Raw genomic sequence first — 19,818 nt, 5'->3', positions numbered from 1 at the left:
CGTGCGGTGTGGCTGCCGGGATGGTGCCGTGGTCTGGACTGTGCTCTGGTGATGCCCACCGGACCAGGGGGGATTAGTGGGCAGAGCTGCACTCCCCGCGCCCCCTGCACTGCACTATAAGGCCTCTGCCTGCCAGCTATCAGGGATCACAGACCTTATGTGTGTGTTTGTGAGTGTGTGTATGCGTGTGTGTGTGTGTGTATGTGTGTGTGTGTGTCTGTGTGTCTGTGTGTGTACACTGTTTGTGTGTGTGTGTGTGTCTGTGTGTGTGTGTGTATATTTGCGTGAGGCCTGTAATGAGCCCAGGGCAAACTCTCTCTCCCCTGCAGGCTCCAGGCTCTTAAATGTGAGTTTAACATCTCTCTTTCATGCCGACGCGTCCATTCCTCAGGAACGGGCAGCACAGGGCAGCACAAGGCAGCACAGGGCAGGGGGGCAAACAGAGTTATCTGAGTGGGCCGGAGGAGATATGCACAGACAGAGATTGATGGCTCCGCTCTGACAGAAACGGGCAGCCAGCGCGATGTGCAGAACACCCCCCACCTCACACACACACACACACACACACACACACACACAGCTGAATGCATGCCTTTGTGAGTGCAGGGCAAGATTCAAAGGCGCCAACGGTAGCGCTGGGATTCAAGGAGACAAGGGCTTATTTAACACAGACAGCTAAATGAAGGTGCATCATCATTTCCTGCCTTTTCTATGATCATAACTCTGATAGTGTATTGATATCAGGCTACTCAAGCAATTTATTATAAGCCCCTTGTTGTGGAACTTGTGGAAAGAAAAATAGCTAAATGGTGTAGTGCCATTGCTCACACTGGGTGTATCCGAGTTTTGTATGTTGTGTGTGTGTGTGTATGTGTGTCTGTTTGTCTGTGTGTGTGTGTGTGTCTATGTGTGTGTGTGTGTGTGTGTGTGTGTGTGTGTGTGTGTGTGTTTTCATTCCAACCAACGTGGTACTGTAGTACTAGTGGGAATTGAAGGAGCACTTTTTTATTTATGGCCTGTCGAAAGCTGAAGAAACAGCCGTTTATAGTTGCATACAAGGCCATGTTTTACTGCCTGTAAGACTTTTTTTTCCCCACTGTAATCATTTTTTAAGGGTAGAAAAATGCAGGACATGCATTTTGCAGCAGCTAATCATTTTTATTGGTAAATTTTTATGATCTGAGGTGCTGTGTTGAAACATTTGTCATTTCTAACCAGCGTGAGAGTGTGAGCACAGTGCCTTTGTGATTGAGAGAGAATGGAGGGGCGAAAAAGAGACACAGAGAGATAAATGGATGGGGGAGAGAGAGAGGGGGGGTGAAGAGAAACAGAAAGACAGAGAGAGAGAGAGAGAGAGAGAGAGAGAGAGAGAGAGAGAGAGAGAAAGAGATTTCTGCTGCCTCTGCTTTTTGACCCTCCTCTGTTTCAAAGGAGGCAAAATAATTAAGGGCCAAGGACACAGTGAGCGCCAACAGCCTCCAGAGAAGCCAAGGAACGTCAAGACTAAAGGAGTCCAGCACTGTGGATAATGCATGAATTAACGTATGGCTTCATATAGTCCTACTCTTAAAGAGCGACAACAGTCATATCAGTTTATTTATTTTTATTTTTAAAGCACATTTAAACATGCACAGAGTGCAACCCAAAGCGCTCCACAAACAAGACACATAACAAGACAAAAGATGGATGGAGCGGCGTAGTCGCCAGCGTACCCGTACATACAAGACAGAACAAATAGACAAATAAAAAGTAAAAAAAATAAATAAATAAATATATATATATATATATATATATATATATATATTTAAAAAGTGGGAAAAGTGATGTTAAAATTAGTCCAATTTCCAAACCAGCTGAAAAATGTCCAAGGGCAATGATGATCCGTGAAAACTGCGCACAGAGCTGTGTCTTCACATGAAACGCCAACAAAGTTCTTTAGCAACTGACCAACCCGGTGAATTCACTGGCAGTCTGGAGATAGCGTTAACGTTAGGCCTTGTAGACTGCAGTCTGGAGATCACTGGAAGCACAGTCTGAAGTAGTGGGCGATCGTGTAGATGGACTTTTAACAGCGACCGTTTGTTGCTCCGTGAGATTGTAGCTCTTCACGGTTAACAGTGAGATAGCTTCCCTGGCTATGGTGGTTGTAATGCCCTTGTTGAGAAACTCATATATGTGGTCTTTGATCTTATTAAATTCAGGAATGCCTCGCTGATGTGAAGCGCGTGGCGTGTTCTTTCTCTGGTTAGCTGATGGTTCCTGTGCTGTTTTATATTAGCGGCATTAATGGATCTTTGAAGGCTATAGACAGCCTGGCTGCCTTCAGAGTGATGAAATCCTCTGAATGAGAGGATCACGGTTGGTCTTTCAGGAAACCCTACCTGACAAAGCCCTGCAGACTGTGCAGTCATTAAATCCAAGCTCGCAGTTCATCCTAGCTATTCGAAATCAGGATTTGTATGGAAATAGCGTTATACAGTCAAAGGAAGAGAGGTTTTTTTTTAAAAAAAGGAACAGACATCAGGCATGCTTTCCCCTCTACCTGGCTGCCAGGAAAGTTTTCTCTCAACAGAAGTTCCTTACCATGCTGAATGTTCATTTCCATTCTTCCCTTTTTGTTTTTGTTCAAAGCAGACATATGGCTCCATACATTTCCTGCTGCCGCACATTATCGGGGAAATGATTCTTTGGAGAAAAAGAAAAAAAAGGAGGAATGCGGTGTTCCTCACTCACTATCAGTCTATCTGTCCCCAGCTCAGAGAGGAGGTAGAGAGGGAGGGAAGACGAGAGGGAGGGAAGAGAGGAGGTAGAGAAGGAGAGAAGATGAGAGAAAGGGAAGAGCTGCTGGCGAGCCGCCAAATAAAATGAACTCCTAAAAAATTAGCCATTTATTTTATTCACTGGACACCAGTGATTGTGTAAAATACACGTCAGATAGGTTTACTGTGGAGTAGAAAAGTCTCTGATCTGATCTGATCACACCAAATCTGGGCCTTGTTTATGTAACATAAACAAGGCATAAGATAAGGTCAGTGTATATAATCAGCATGCATTTCACACATCACATCTATAGCACAGCCTTTTCTTTGATGCTCTCTGTCACTGGACAGCACAGCATACTCACAAACAGTATTTGGCTGTTAAATGTTTTTTTTTAACAAAGAAAAGTCATTGAGAGTTCACGGTTGTTCATTTTGAGAGAGCATCCTGTCTTTCTCGCTGCAATCTGTGAGGTCTCGGGAGACGAGAGCTCTTCCTGGTAGCGTGGACATGACACGTCTCCGTCCGATGGTGAGGGTCCGAGGGAATTGCGCCTGGCGCAGAGGTGAGAGATGGAGATGGAGTGTCAGGAGGAGATGGGCTCGGTGGCCTGGGCTGACAAGGTTAAAGGGTGCAGGCCAAGCGGAAAAGGCAGAATTAGCCGAGGCTGAAGGAGCTGCTAAATCGAATGAGCTACAAGTCTGGTGTTTTCATCCCCCACCCCTCTCTCTCTGTATAGGAGTGTGAGTGTGTATGTGAAGGCTACATGTGTGTGTTGTCTGGAGTTCTTGTGTCGATGCTGTTGTCTGCCTTGTCAAATGACTCTTGGTTAATTCAATCTGACTGGCATAGCTGTGCAACACTCAAGACTTGTGTGTTTGTGTTTGTGTGTGTGTGTGTGTGGTATTAAATCAGCCTGCTCACTCAGTGTCCTCACTCCTGTCCAAAGCGATAGGCTGCATGGCCGTCAGCCTCCTGTCCTCCTCTCCCACTACAGCCCATGTCCAACAGCAACAGCTAGTCCAGCTTGTTGTTATGCTCGTTTCAATCAGGCAGAAAAAAGCAACGTTACAAACACGGCTTTTATAGACCTGACACGGCTTGTTTGCTTCCACGCGTGGCGGTCGAATGGCATCCTTGCCTATAAGCTGTGTTTAATTTGAGAAATGATGGTGCAGGACAGATATAAAGGGCATCCATTCAGATCTCCCGCCCCCTGTTTGTCTTCATCGATTGGTCTAATAATGAACAGTTTCTGCCATTATGCCTGTTTACTGGCCTGGGTATAATAGGTTTAGTTCTGAGCATATATTTGTCAGCTAGCTTGATGAAAAATGCTGGAAGGAAGGAGTTGGGGGTCAGGGGAGAAAACGAGAGGAAAAAGAACATGAAGACATATGTTTCACTAACTGATGTAATTAAATCCTAAGAGATGACAGTAAATTTAATGTCATTTAACTATGATCTGAGGCCGGAGGGGGAGAAGGAGACGGTGGGGGGAGGTTGGTGTGTGGGTGTGTGTGTGTGACTATGTGTGTCAGTGTGTGTGTGTGTGTGTGTGTGTGGGGGGAGGGGGGGGTGGTTGCGGGCTTGAGCCACTTGGCGGCTGTGGGTTCCGTGTGTGGGATTCTTAACTGTGTCGCATCACCACAGATCAGCCATTACTGTCTCTGCTGGGGCGAGAGGGAGAGAGAGGGGGGGGTTGAGAGAGAGAGAGAGAGAAAGAAAGAGAGGGGGAGAGAGGTAGAAGGTCAGTGCGTCGAAGGAGACTGCTGAGCGGAAGTGGTGAGGGCGTCGAGAGAGTCCAGGGCTCAATTCTGTGGTGGCCTCCAGCCCCGCGCCTCTTGAATATTCATTAGCGCAGTTTTAAACACGGGGCTTTCTGAATCAGTGCCCTTCATCTTTTTCTGCAACGGTTGGATTGACGGCCTCCAGATGTAACCACTGAATCAGAGCGAGCCTGTGTAAGGTTAGGAGAGGTCGGAACAGATAACAGAGGTTTCTATCTCACCGCCCAGGCCTCTGACTTGGTATTGTTTGCTTCCCGGTGCATTGTTCTCCAGGCACTTGCTTCGGAATTTTCTTAGTGGTTTATTTTTCCTCATGAGTTGCTAATGAGTGCCAAAGTGCAGCATTCGGCTTTCAAGTGCGAGTGCAAGACTCAAAAGTCGATATTGTAATTAACGTTTAAAAAAAAAAAAAAAAAGAAATCTTCAGACAGACAGAAAGTACCACTGGCATGTAGTTCTTGGATGCTGGCTCATTTGAATCTCCCCAGAAGTCTTCCGAGAGTAGAACAGATGTGCGTAATGTGAGGCCTCCTCTCCTCCTCTTTCCTCCAGATCTGCCTGGCTGTTCAGGCGGTGCTCTGGAGGGAAAAACAACAACATGGAGCAGTGAATCCTAAAGAGGCTGTTGACTTTGTTTCTCACAGGAAGAGCTCTGCTCTGCTAGTAGTAGGCATCATCTATGTATATAAAGCATGTCATGTAACATCAGGGGCTATAAACGCAGTCTTGCTGCCTCGCGGGCAAAAGCTCGTCTTAGTCAACCACCGCCAATGAAGGAAAAAAACAAAACTTGCTTCTCTCCTTTGGGCAACTTATCAATAATGGATCAAATTGGAAGGGAACATTAATTAGGCGAGATGAAGGGCTTCTGCTTGTGTTTGTCTCGTGTTTAATTTCTCCCCACTGCTCATGCGCTTGCACACACACACACACACACACACACACACACACACACACACACAGACACACACACACCAGAGTATCAGAGCAACAGCATGTGCTGCCTGCACTAATTGTTTGACACGTTTGATATCGAATGTGAAAATGACATTCTGGGGCAGCTGAGGATCCTCTATGAGCAAGACTGGCTTTTCTGTTTCAAAGTCAATTATAAGCCAAGGATTACACACATTAGGGATAACTTAATCATCCTCTTGCCTTTTGTCTGGCTTGTCTCCCCACATGTGTGGATGTGCTGTGCAAACCTGTGTCATTGTTAGAGGGATGGTTTAATTAAGCTGGATGCCTGATACATTGGCGTGTAAGGCAGCGCATCCATGTTATTAATGAAATTAAAGAATGACGTTGTTGGAATCTAATGATCCTGCTGCTCAAAACTGGAAGCCTACAATCTTGTTGTTGTTTAGTGGGGTTTGGTCCTTAGCTCAAAGACAAAAGATTGATTTGCTGGGCCTACATTTCTTCATCCGATATGTAGCGGCACATGATTATCTGACGACATGTACTTAATGCACAGATGATGAATTTTAATGAACCTGAAGGCAATCTCACGATTTCGTAATGTGAAGACACATACCACAGTTACACAGTAAACATTGTAGAATTACCAAGAAACTACAACAACAAAAAACAAAATAGGAGAAGCCGAATGATTGCTTGAAAACCGCATTCCTCTAAATTGTTCACCGCAATTAAAACATGCATCACAAAGAGTTCATTTAATTAGAGATATTTCTTCTTCTTCTCCTTCTCCTCCTCCTCCTCTTTCTTTTGAATCCATGGCTCCTGGCTAAACACGAAGCCTAATGTAGTGGAAAATCATTATTTAGCAGAGATAAAATAACGATGTGAGTGTGTGGCTTAATCATGTTGACATATGCCCCCTTCTCCCGTGTCCTGCAGGCAGCTGTACGTTTGAAGAGCACTACAGCAGCTGTGGCTACAGTGTGGCTCTGGGGACCACAGGCTTCGCCTGGGAGCAAGTCAACACATGGGAGAAGCCCACCATGGACGCCGCCATTCCCACGGGTAAGAAAGTCTTCTCCCTCAACCCCTTTCTTACCTTACCACTCTTTCTGTTTGTCTGTGTGTGTGTGTGTGTGTGTGTCTCTCTCTCTTCTCTACATCCATGCCTCTCCGTACCTCATCATCCATCTCTCTTTCTCTCTCTCTCTCTCTTTCTCTCTCTCCTTACCTCATCATCCATCTCTCTTTCTCTTTCACTTCTTGACTTTCTCTTGTACTTTCTTTTTCCTTCAGCCTGTGTATCCGTCAATTCACCTCTCGTCTCTCTCTCTCTCCATCTCCCTCTCTCTCTCCATCTCTCTCTCTCTCTCTCTCCAGCTCTCTGGCTGTCTGTGTTTGTCCTGTATCTCTTGTGCTGCCCGTTCTGCTGTGGAGCACATCGCATCTGTCCGCAGTCACTCAGCAGTGAACCTGTCAGAGACAAATGGCAATCACGCCCGCTGTCACACTCACTCTGCCTCGTCCTTAAGCTGACTTGCTTCAGACGCTGCCTTAAAGGTGGCGTAGCCATCCACAGCCAGCTCTGCTGTAGAGTATTAACTTCATTAGACACAGACACACACACACAGACACACACAGACACACACACACAGACACACACACACAGACACACACACACACACACACACACACACACACACACACACACACACACACACACACACACACACACACACACACACACACATACACACACATACATACTTATAAAAAAATACACAGAGCTTTTGAATTGCTTCGAGAGGTAATGATTTATGTATACCAGTGTATAATAATAGTAAAATATGTAGCCTGCAAATATGTAGGGATGCTAACAACCATTTCAGAGGCAGAGTAAGAGCTGTGAGCTATCTGACAATTTGAAATCAGGGAAAATATCAGTGCCATCACCACACAATGACACATTCTCACATGACACACTCACACACATACAAATGCATTTGTGTGCATACACACACACACACTCTCTCTCTCTCTCTCACTCACACACACACACACACACACACACACACACACACACACACACACACACACACAGACACACACACACACACACACACACACATACACGCAAACACTAGATATAAATATAATCTAATCCACTGCAGAAAATCACAACATCAAAGTCTAATTCTCAGCATGGCAAACAGGCCACTCCAGATAAAAATGTGCGTGAAGATAGAGAGAGAGAGAGAGAGAGAGAAACTAAGCGCATTAATAAATAAACAACAGGAAAGCGGCACCATCTGCCTCCTTCATGTGTGTCATCATGATCTGATTGTCTAATCAGGGGGAAATTGGGGCGCACGCCACCGTCTCCGTCTCCATCTCTGTCTCCTCCGTCAGGCCCTCCGAGATGCGAGTCTGCCCTGATTGTGTGTGGCATTTAATACACATGCTCACGTCCGACTATCGCCGCTGTCTGCTGGCCGTGATGAAGAGAGAGACAAGACGAGGAGGAGGAAGAGAAAGAGGAGGAGGAGGAAGACGTCAGGGCGGGCGGCTAGAGTGTGGGGGCCTCAGGTGGAGACCAGGAGACACTAATGCGTTCTTACAAGGCCGATAATGAACCCTGGACGGCCTTCGCTCTCTCTCTCGGTCCGCGGCGACTCATAGGTCAGGGCCGTCAGTGAAGCTCATTCTTCCTGATGCCGTCACGTCACTGTCCCGTCCTGCTCTGTCCACTGTCTCAGTGGCCGGCCGAAAATAGAGTAAATGTTAGAGGGAAATAATACAGTTGTGGATGTGCTGTGCAGTGTGCAGCATTTCCTCACTGCGTACATGGTTAATCAGTCAGGCTACCAAGAAACCCATCATACCTGTCCAAAGATTAAAAAGAGAAAATCTAGGAATGGTGCGCACTACCTAAATACCTTTATCAGGTTAAACACTTTGATTTTCTTAACGTTTTTAAGCTTGATGTGTCACAACTTTGATTCCTCTCCTTGAAGACACCTCATGGTGCTATTTTTAGACTTTGCTTGTCAGATCCAAGGGGTCAGGGACGAGGCATTTGAAAACAAAGATAGAAAACAAAAGAACATCCTAGCATAGTTACTATCTTACAAGAAAGCGACATCCCAGGTAAAAGACATAAGTCGCACGCAGACACAATAAAGTGAACTCGGAATAGACAATACATTTTTTTGTGCTTGTTTGTCTCATCAAAAACATCATGTTCTGTTATTCCCTCCTTTCCCCTTGTGGACATTTTCTTGAGAGTTCGTTCAAGAGCCTCACCTCATTATTGGCCCCAGACTTTGCTGGTGCCTGAAAACAAATCATGAGCAATCAAAAATATGGTCCGAGTCTATCATTTTCATGTGACACATGTTTACTCCTCAGCAAGTCCCCAACAGGGTGTTTTTTCTCGCCCTGGACCAACTCAACAGGGCAGTAATGGACTTTTGAATTATAGGTTGTCATGGCGGAATTCCGTTTATGCTCGCCTTTTGCATGGTTTGGAGTGCTTGATCAGGGTAAAAGGGTTAAATCGCTTGTCTGTGTTTTTTCTTCTTGGTGATGACTTGAGTGCTCTTGTGGGTTGCAGGCTTGATTGCGTTTCTGATTTGTGTGTGTCTGTAGGAAGTGGGGCGGAGAGGGCGGCATTGATAAAATACTGACAGGGAGGGAGGCCTTAGGCACAAATGCAGCCATCTCCTTTTCTTTCTTTTTTTCTTTCTTTCGCTCTTTCTTTCTGTCTTTCATTCATTCATTCATTCATTTGTTCATTTATTCATGCATTCATGCATTCATTCATTAATTAATTCATGCATTCATTCATTCATTCATTCATTCATTCTTTCTTTCTCTATCTCCATCTCTCTTACTCTCCCTATCTCTCAAGAAAACCTTCAAACTGCAATACAAAGACGCTCACGCTCCCCACCTCCTCTCTCTCTCCCTCTCTCTCTCTCTCTCTCTCTCTCTCTGTGTCTCAATACTCTCAAGGTCCTCAGAGACCAGCTCCTGTAACGCCGTGGAAATTAAGAATTGATTTACTTACCTACAGTACAACACTGACATTGTATGAGAGAAGTATGTCTTCTGAAAGTGCAGCTGATGAAGGTGAATGGATCCCATTAACTGACACTGAGGCTCTTTATTCCCCCAGTGTGGCCAGTTGTGTCCCAGTGTGTCTTTGCCTGCACATACCATTTAACCCTTTGGCAAAGACCAAAGTTCAAAAGGGATGCCATTGTATTTCTGTCATCCATGAGCCCCTTTTCTAATATTGGACCTCCACGTGCTGTATTATGCTTTAGCTCCCTGCTCCTGGGCCTGATATTGAAGTGAGCTTACAGTAAGTTAATCCAGAATATGGGAGACGAGACATGGGAGAAAGACACACACAAAAAAAAAACTGAGACTGCCATTAGTGAAATGATAAGACTTTGCTGCCTTGTCATTTCCAGCAGACTGTGAGTCTTTGCTCTCAGTCTCTAACTCCATAGATTAGTCTTAGATCACTTACAGGGCAGACGGTTCATCAGAAGACTTTAATATAACGGCTCTTTTTATTACTCTGCAGACCCCGGGCTGCCTGGAATGAAATGAGGCACGAGGACCCCTCTGAGTAATCTGATTGATATAATTAAAACATTACCACTAGACATTATCATAATATCGTTTTCAGCTAAATTTAGACGCCTAAGGTATTAAAGAGCCTCCCGTGGCGCCCCCGGTGCCATTGCGAGGGGAACGAACAGCGAGTTCAAGTTTGAGGGAAAGTCACGATGGCGGCAGTGCGCAGAGCAGATGGAGAGGTGCTCAGCAGGTGACCAGCAGCAGTCAAGGAGAGAATGAGGCCTCTAGATCTTCCAAGAGAGAGAGAGAGAGAGAGACAGAGAGGGATGGAGAGAGAGAGAGGGATGAAGATGGAGAGAGAGAGAGAGAGAAAGAGAGAGAGGCCTGGAGGACAGGTGATTGCAGGCATTGGTGAGCTTGGAAAAGATAGAGTAGACTGAAAATAAAATGGAGGCCCAGTTATTTGGGGAATAGTCTGGCATTTCAGACAGACACTAGTTTTGTATTTAGCTCCTGACTGTGAGAATACAGTATTTCAGTTGTGTTGAGTCTCAGACATTACTGAAGCAGAACCATTTACCTCCCCAGCAGAGCCCTGCTTTTCAGCTACCATCTCCAGCCCACAGGGGAATTCACAACCATAAGAAAACGAAAACACAACAATGACCCACTGGGCTGCATGCGCGGTGGTAGCATGGCTAAGGCCCGTTTCACACCGGGTGCGTGGCGTGAACGTTGCGTGTCTGTTGCGTGTCAGTTGCGTGGTGGCTACGTTGCGTTTTCTATGTCTTCGTTTACCAGAAGTGTGTCTGATGCGGCACTGCGGCAGCCTCTCAGGCAGCCGTTGGCCCACTGGTTAGCACTCTGGACTTGTAACCGGAGGGTTGCCGGTTCGAGCCCCGACCAGTGGGCCGCGGCTGAAGTGCCCTTGAGCAAGGCACCTAACCCCTCACTGCTCCCCGAGCGCCGCCGTTGAAGCAGGCAGCTCACTGCGCCGGGATTAGTGTGTGCTTCACCTCACTGTGTGTTCACTGTGTGCTGAGTGTTTCACTAATTCACCGATTGGGTAAAATGCAGAGACCAAATTTCCCTCACGGGATCAAAAAAGTATATATACTTATACTTATACTCTCTGCCAATTCAAACGTCTCTTTTTCTCACGTCATTTTTTTTCTTCACTGCTTTGAATGGAAACGCTTCCAACACGCTTGCGTGTGGCGTGAAAAAAAGAGTCCTATTCCTAGAAGGCACACGTTTTCGCCGCGGCTCGAGCCGCGCCTGAGACGCGCGTGTCACGCAGGCGGTGTGCACGCTCTAACCTGCTAACATGACACGCTCACGCCACGCACCCGGTGTGAAATGGGCATAAGGAACTGGGCTAGCATACAGTAGCCTGAAAAGTCTTGGGATGCTGGGATCTACTCACCTCAAGCTTCATGTTGCTTTAACCAGCGCAAAAAACGCAATATGTTTGGGATGCCTTTGCACAGAGACTGAAGAAAAATAATGAAGGAAGGAAGAGAGAAATAAACGAAGAGAGGAAGTGATCAAGTTATGGAGGCGTTCAGTATTTTATCAGCGGTTTTCTATACTTTACCATCCTGAGGTTAGGGTATGACCTAGAATTTTCATCCCAATGGATCTTCAGATGTATGGTGGTGACACAGTTTGACACTAAGGGAATACGGTTCTTGTCTAATGCTTGACTCTAAAAACTTACTTTTATACTTTTAACTAAGATCATTTTTAATTGTGAGTGTTGAGTCTGCAGCTTGTGATGTACAGTAGGTGTGGTGTGACTACCTTCTATCCCCACACTGTGAGTAGCCGGGCTTCAAATGTCTCTACGGTCTCCAACGCGCGGAAATGATCTTCAATTAAACACAAAAGTCTGGCAGCCAATATGTGGCTCCAGCCGACTTCATCCTTTCCCCTGGGCAGGGATTATGTGCCAAGGAAGCCGAGTGTATTAGTTTTGAGTTGGGTAATGCCCTTGTGATGAAGTTTCGTGTCATGCTGCTTGGTGAGTAGCACTGATTAGATTCAGTGAAGAAGCTCTCCTAAACAGATGAATTGGTGGCACCAGTGTAGGGCTAATGCTCTGTAGTATGCTGGTGAGAGGCTAACATGGACTGTTTAGTATTATTTTTTCATGGCTATCCCATGCTACCACAAAAGAAATCATGTAGGATTAGTTCATTTGTAAAAAACGGTCCTCAACAGACTGACTAAGGTGTCCAGTAATGCTTGCAAAGTCAAGCCATTCTCTAAAGAATAATATGATAAATTATATAAGAATAAAATGAACTTATAAATAAATGAATAAAGACGTGTGAAAGCAAGAGTAAATTGAGCAAGAAAAGATGGTGAAAGAATTAAGACCGCTGTGCCATACAACATTTTCCCCTCACCCTTTCACCAACCCTGGCGACCGGCTGAAAGCCTCCGTTGTCGTCCACTACAGCCTGCCACATGGCTCCCGGGATAATAAGACCCTCATTATCACACCTAGAGGGCCTCGCTGCCAAGCTCCCCTATTCTGACCAGCCCTTTTGTAGCTCTGTGTCACCGCTTCGTCCAGCTTATCGGCTCCCCGTCCAGAGCTGACTCTGTCGTCGCCGCCGCCACCGCCGCTGTGGCTGATAGATCCTCAGCGCATGGAGCAGCGCTCTCATAACAGGGAGGTCGGAGTGGGCTGTAACTCAGAGGCGACTGACCGTGGGTGTGTGTGTGTGTGTGTGTGTGTGTGTGTGTGTGGGTGTGTGTGTTTGTGTGTATGTGTGTTCTGTCAGTTGCACACGGGTGACCTTGGTGCTTTTCTGTGAGCGAGCGATCATGCAGGCCGGCGGTTGGGGGGCCATTAGCATTCCTCCCAGTCGGGGCCCATTTCCACGTGTTCCTTTCCTTTCTGCTCTCCCCCCTGCGTGATCTCTCTCACTCTGTCACACAACAAATGCATCCCGTGGCTTCCAAAGGGGTGAGGTGAGAGCGGCTGAGGGGGTGTGGGTGGTGTGAAGGGGCTCATAAGTCAGTGTCATTGTTAGACTAAGAAAACATTTAAAACCCATTGCTCTTTGAAGTAACAGCCCCCCGGGGAGAATGTAATAACTTTCATTGTGAAAAAGGATGTCATTTATGAGGCGATTCCTTGATAAGAACAGAGTACCAAGCAGGGGACGTGCTAGGGTTGGGCGGTGTGTGTGTCTGGGGGGGTGGGTGGGGGGTGGGGGGGGTGCGGGTACTGGCGATGCTTATCAGCAACAGCGGGGTTTGCTTTTGGGCTCCCGTTCATTTATGGAGGCAGGTCGTTCACTATACGGTTCTCAAAGATGGGCTTTCATTCTAGTATACAGGCCTATAAGCATGCGAATAGGCCATAGATCTGGAGCGACTGCCCCTTTATGGGAATCCTTGTGAATAGAGAGGGCAGATTCATGCCCTATGGGGTCTTATCTATGCTGTTCCACACAGTCGAATTGCTAGACTACCCCAGGAGCACACATGTAATGATGCCATAAATCCCATGTAGATGTGGTAGAGGCTTTGTTAGAAATGGCGTTTGTATAGTATGGTCAAGAACACTCAGACAAATGTCATTTTGCAGTTGTGCGCTGAAGGGAAGGACTGAGATGTGAGGTGACGTCATTCAGTATGATTGTACAATACTCAAACTATAGTACGATACGATACGATGTGTTTTTATTTATATCTTGCAATCATACTTATATAAATATACATCTCATATGTGATCAGGATATGAATTAGGAAAAGGCCCCAAAAAAGCTGCAAGGAGCTGCTTGTCAGCGGGGAAACCTGAGACAGAAGAATAATACACAGTGTACACGGGAAAACATAACAAAAACATAAACAAAAAATACAGTACACAAACCCCAGGTATCACCGCAGTATCCAAAAGGATACTGCAGCGCCACCTCCCACCCCCCCACACCAGTAGGGAAGCACTAGAAATTAAGATTGTCAGAAATCAGACCCGGTGGCCTTAAGTTAGTATAGCATGATTGTACAGTGGACATTGGACATTAGACATAATTAGACAGAAATTGCTTTTTAACTTTTTTCTTAAAAAGATTTAGACATCTTGGATATTTACTTTTATATACACTATTAGTAGTATTATCTGGTTTATCTCAAACTACCAGGATTATGAAATATATTCACCACGTTCCACCATTACACTTGTGTAATGTGTAAATTGGTTCTGTGGTTTTGCTGCAGATGACTATTGGCCTGTATGTGCTTTGTTGAGGACAATTGACAAACGTCAATTGTGTCATACAATGTTATTTTATAATGGGGTGACATGACATGATTTCACATTTATCTAATCACAATCAGATACATAATTCCTTAATAAAGTCTCACAAAAGGGTAACAAAATTATTTGACCACTCCATCTAAATCACATTCAACACGTTGTCCTTGTGAAGATAAGGTAGACAAAGACGCTTCCATTAAAGCCATGCCTCTACCACTCCCTCTCCAACCTATTCTCCCTGTCTCCCTGGTGAACAAGCTCAGCCTATCTTCACCGCTCACTTTAGAACCACCACCTATTCCTCACCGCAAGCCAGTGGCCACATTCATTTAAGATTTACCGACAAAATATTATTTGTTAGACAGTATTGGTGGGTGGTGAAGAAAAAAAGGAATACATTTTGTTTTCACACTGACTCATGGGCTGTACCTCTGGAGGGGCAGAAGGCAGCGTTATTTTATAAAACAGCGCACAAATAAAACAAAGGCACCGACTTTGTTTATGAATCTCATTTTCTACAGCCTGTTTGTGAAAGGTGGAGGAGAGTATTCAATACCCATTAGAGTGTACCAGTGCTAAATTAATTTTTGTGATGAAATAAATTCTGGCTTATGTTGCAGGGGGGTTTAAAGCTCTCTTTAAAACCTGCCAGACAAAGGCAGTGTTTGTAATACTGCTCTCGGCATATTCATAAAATGATGGATGCCCATGTAATTATGAACAGGTCATCTCCAGGGAGAGACTCGGATACGGGAAAGAAAGCACATTATAGGATGGTGATTGTGAAATACTTTCTTCAACATTGGAGGTTTGCACACACAATGTAGAAGGCCATGTCCCTGTCTCATATTGACATATGCTCATCCTATTTTCAGCCAAATATTCTGAGAATTTCCACTGCTGTGTTTTAGATGAAAACTGCTATATTTTGTTCAAATGCTCTCTTTTTCAGTTTGATGATACTGTATAACATCACATGCACTGTATCCATGGCTTGAAGCCACAGGGTTCAGCCAAAGGAATCTCTGAAAGCACAGATATGAGTGGAATTGAGCTGGTTGTAGGTTCAAGGTTCCTACCCGGAGTACTCTGCCTGCGACGATTCAGAGACCATTGTGTGGCCGGTTCCCTCCTACTTTAATTATTTGCCATTAAGAGAAGTGGAGTTTTGTGAGAAAGGCCATTAAAAGTGCCTTGTGCCTTAGGGGTTCTGATGAACTGTGTGTGTGTGTGTGTGTGTGTGTGTGTGTGTGTGTGTGTGTGTGTGTGTGTGTGTGTGTTTGTGAGTGTGTGTATGTGTGTGTGTGTTGGTTTCTATTATGATTCAAGATGAAAGTGGCTAGTTTCAAAAGTGAAAGCATCTCAAGAGTTTTTCTTTTATTGTTATTTTGGCACTGGTACCTCTTCTCTTGTTGCCCCAGCTGACGAGGCACAACAGAGGCACTCGAAGATGTCAAGGAGACATCTTAGAAAGCATACAAACCCACACCCGTTCGGTTCCCATTTCATGTATTGCCTGCGTCTAAATGGGACCCCTTTCACTTTTGTCTGATTGTCTTCCTCGCATTGAGGCAGCATGAAAATGCTGCTTATCGGCAGAAATAACGTCGCCATTCCGCCTGAATGCTCCTTTTGTCTGGCTCGTAATTTCAACCATCCACGGCCTTTGTTACTTGAGCTCCACCGCATGCTTTTTTACCTCATAAGCCTGGGGGAACAGTGAGTGGTCCCCAACGCTGAGTCCCCCCCCCCCCCCCCCCCACACACACACACACACACACACACAACCACTCAGTGACTGGATTCTGCTCTGGACCTTGCACTCGCTCAACAATCCGTCTGAAGCGCAGGCAGTGACCTTTCTTCTCCTAACTTACAGCGGAAATTCTGAGAATTTGTCTTCACGGCTACTGTACCTTTGGGAACAATTATCCATCCAGCTGGCCCTCGTAGGGCTTCTTCAATTGTATCCAGAGAAGGTCAACAGCATATTTTTTAGTCTAGGTTGTCTCAGATGAATAAACGAAATTTCAGTGGTATGTTGCTTTTCTATTCAAAGAATCAGACAGCCTTGATCTCAAGGGAAAACCGTGCTCTGCTCAAACTGCTCAATTAGTGACGTAAAAACAATTAAGCCGATCCCTCATAACCATACAGTATGTGGTCATTCTCTTCATACCCTCTATAAGTAGTGGTTCTGTTTGAAAAGAAGAGAGCGTAGTCGTGAATTGATTTTCCAAGTCCATCGCTTCTAGTTCTGTTCCTCTTTTGAAAGGACATCAATACAGAAAATCTAGGATATGTAGAGTCTCTAAGCTAAGTGCTTTCAGTTTAAAAAAACATACACACTTACAAAATGCAGAACACAGCCACAACATTCCAAAACAAAATTGCAAATCAATTGCTCTGTATTAGTCATGGTTTAGTGAGCACAGACAGAGTGGCGAGAGTTTGTTTCAGTTGTGATCTGTGGCAGAGAGTTTTGATATAAGTTGCATTGCACTGGTGGCCGCTGTCAGCTTGTTAGTGCTCTGTCAAAAGCATAAAAAACTCCTCAGCACTCCTCTGAGCCACTAAAGTCCAGCATGGGGGTCGGTTTTCACCCCCAACTGGCACCAAAAAAGATTGTCTGGCTTATCACAGTGGCCTGAGACAAATCGAAAAAGAAACAGAATTTCCCAAGACGCCATCCAGAGACCCGTGTTTTCTGGATGAGTGCTACTACTGGTGGATTCACCCCCACTCCCACCCCCCCACCCCGTCTCCATCTGACAAGCGAGACTGGGGTGGGGAAATATGGACGCCCCCTTCCTGTCTCCATTACTGTCCAATCTCACAGAGAAGTGCTAAAAGTTGCAAGTCTGTGGAGGCATATCACCACCGCTCCGTGTGAATTTCCCAGACAAGACTATTTCGATGTGAGCTCATGCGTTGCTTCCTGAATGATCTCCAGGTCTAACGCGGTCCTTAATACCTGGCCTTTATTTGTCACTTGAGTGCCACTGCTCCATGACTTTAAGAATGAATGAGCTGCTCAGAGACTTTCCTTGAAGCGCGTGGATATGCAAACCCATTAAAAAGCCAATTACACACTTCTCTTTTTTTATTCTAATTTTATTGTGTTGCCCGGAGGGTTGAAAAAAAAATACCGCCTTCATAAAAAGTCAGTCAATATGGGAACAAAATAGCATCTGTCTCGCGTGAATTATATCAGTTTGGAGTCTAATGTTTAATTCACAGCAACATAAATTTGAAGTGAACGGATGATATTAAGCTTTATTACAGTATTACATTCACTTTACGGAGACAGATGATATATGACCAGTAGGAGTTAGTGTTCACTCCACTCATCTCATACTCTCTCCTGACTTGAGGTCCCATTTGTATGATGGCAGCGTAAGCAGGTTTGTCTACCAAACAGATTGCCAAACAATGGTTGAATGTGCCAGTAACAGATTATTGTGCCTTTTTTATTCATTATTTCTTCCATATTCATGTGTATATATGGCCCATCCCTTATCTTATTTACAAGAATATTATGTGCATTAATAAACACAGAATTCGTGGTTTTGAAATTTGACAAGCCTGCAAGATTTATAAATTGAATACAAAATGTTAATATGATTATCATCTTGTTGTGAAGCATGACTGCATGTGCATGTGCATTTCCTGTGTAAGATTACTGTGGTGTGGTGTACTGTAGCATATTCTACCCTACAGGTAGAAATTACTGACAGACCAGATCCATTTTGATTTGTAGTGAGAGAGAGAGAGAGAGAGAGAGAGAGAGAGAGACTTCAGAGCACACTTTTGTCCAAATGTCTGTACACACCTAAACTGATGGTCTTCTCCTGACAGTCTGTGGTGATGCTTCCCATACCTCTTGAAAATAAAGAGATAAACAAAGCTGAGGAGGACTCCATTTGACATGTATTTGCGATCCATATGGGTTTTGGTTACACTTTACTTGACAGTAAAGAGTGACATCACACTGTCATGAACGTGTTATAAACAAGTCATAAATGTTTATGACATAACACTTCTGTTATTAAGTGACATTCGGTTTTTGTCATAACAAGTTGGGGTTAGGATTAGGGTTAGGGTTAGGGTTAGGGTTAGGATTAGGGTAAGAGGTTAGGGTTAGGATTAGGGTTAGGGTTATGTGTTATGACAGTGTCATGTGTTCATGACAGTGTCATGTCACTCTTATGTCGATACTGTCAAGTAAACCGGTTTTTCTATGGCCGATGCTGATGCTGATCTGTTGGCCAATATAGGCCTATATTCTGAAGTCATTTATTCCATAATTATATTATTCCATAGACATTACAATATAATACTTTTTGAAAAGACAGAGGCGATTGAGGGAATTTGGACAAATGATTATAGTAGGCTGCGTTATAGTTAATCGTACAGGGTTCAAAACCTTTTGAGCAAAACTGCCAAAATTGCCCAAACTGTCCTGAGGCATGTTTTCTGTTGTTTGTTCATGTTTGTCGACAGACACTGTTACAAGCCAAATTGCCATAATAACAATGTAATGGCCAAATTGCCAAGTGATAAGTGATTGCAAAAAAACACAATAATAACTCTGTTTACACATATTACACAGCATGTGTAAAGATCTGTCTCTCATATCTGCTATGCTGAGGACTACACAGGCCACAAGGGATGGCGTCATAAAGGCTATGAGGGGCCGATAGACCGACACATTTCATCCCCTTAGAATTATAGGGTTCTATCTAGGTTCTGAGAAGTTCTAAGATATTGAGCTTTAAAGTCTTAGAATTCCATAGAGTTATACTGCTAAGTGGAACAAACCTCTTCAGATATAATGTCCAAAAATGCATACAACTACAAGAAACACTTCACCTCATCTTCTTAAGGTGTCACAGAATAAGAATATGTAAATAACTTAATTTTGACAAAAATGTCAGATAGAACCTTATAATTCTAAGGGGACGATTTAGTGACTTTTTTCGACAAATTGCTTGTGTTTCCACTCTCACACGCAAACAACTTGTTGCACTTCTGATGCGCTTTGTCAGCATTGACTCTAGTCAAGTGTCATCACACTTGAGAATGTTTAGTTTCCTCCACCGACGCCGCTAAGAGCAAGAGGCTCTACGTGTCTGAACAAGACGCTGCAGCAGTGTGTGTGTGTGAATGTGTGAGCTGTTTTGCCCTGAAAGCAGCCTCTGAGGGAGAGATTTTCTCCGATACCAAAAACAGAATTGATAACGTTGTCAGAGCTTATCAATAGTAGGCCTACGGTCTTAAATAGTGTAGCCCTAGGGCCCGTTACTGGGTTTTGGTATCGCTGGTTGATACAGCTGGTTGAAGGTTCGCTATTAGCCTAAGGTAATTCGCATTTTCTCTGTAAAAGTAGGCTAGCATTTGATATCTAACAATTACTAAATTGTTAATGATTAATTATGGAAAGATAAGGATTGCCTGCTTTCACCCAGTAGTTACAAC

At 44.6% G+C, this 19,818-nt stretch overlaps 1 protein-coding gene across 1 annotated transcript in view; it reads left to right on the top strand.

The window, feature by feature from the left end:
- Positions 1-3,270: 3,270 nt before the first annotated feature.
- The window catches only part of ptprt (protein tyrosine phosphatase receptor type T), a 172,498-nt gene continuing 155,950 nt past the window's right edge, over positions 3,271-19,818 (top strand). The window contains exons 1-2 of the mRNA XM_076268651.1: positions 3,271-3,325; positions 6,414-6,539. Coding sequence (XP_076124766.1) covers positions 3,271-3,325; positions 6,414-6,539 — 181 coding nt within the window. The remainder of the gene's footprint in view (positions 3,326-6,413; positions 6,540-19,818) is intronic.

Source organism: Alosa pseudoharengus, unplaced genomic scaffold (assembly GCF_046254945.1).
Source record: "Alosa pseudoharengus isolate Yale_2024_CS ecotype anadromous, Long Island Sound unplaced genomic scaffold, YU_APseudo_1.1 YU_APseudo_1.1_scf_5, whole genome shotgun sequence".
NCBI classification, from domain to species: Eukaryota; Metazoa; Chordata; class Actinopteri; order Clupeiformes; family Clupeidae; genus Alosa; species Alosa pseudoharengus.
The sequence above is the reverse complement of the archived record's forward strand: the minus strand, read 5'-3'. Positions and strand labels throughout refer to the sequence as shown.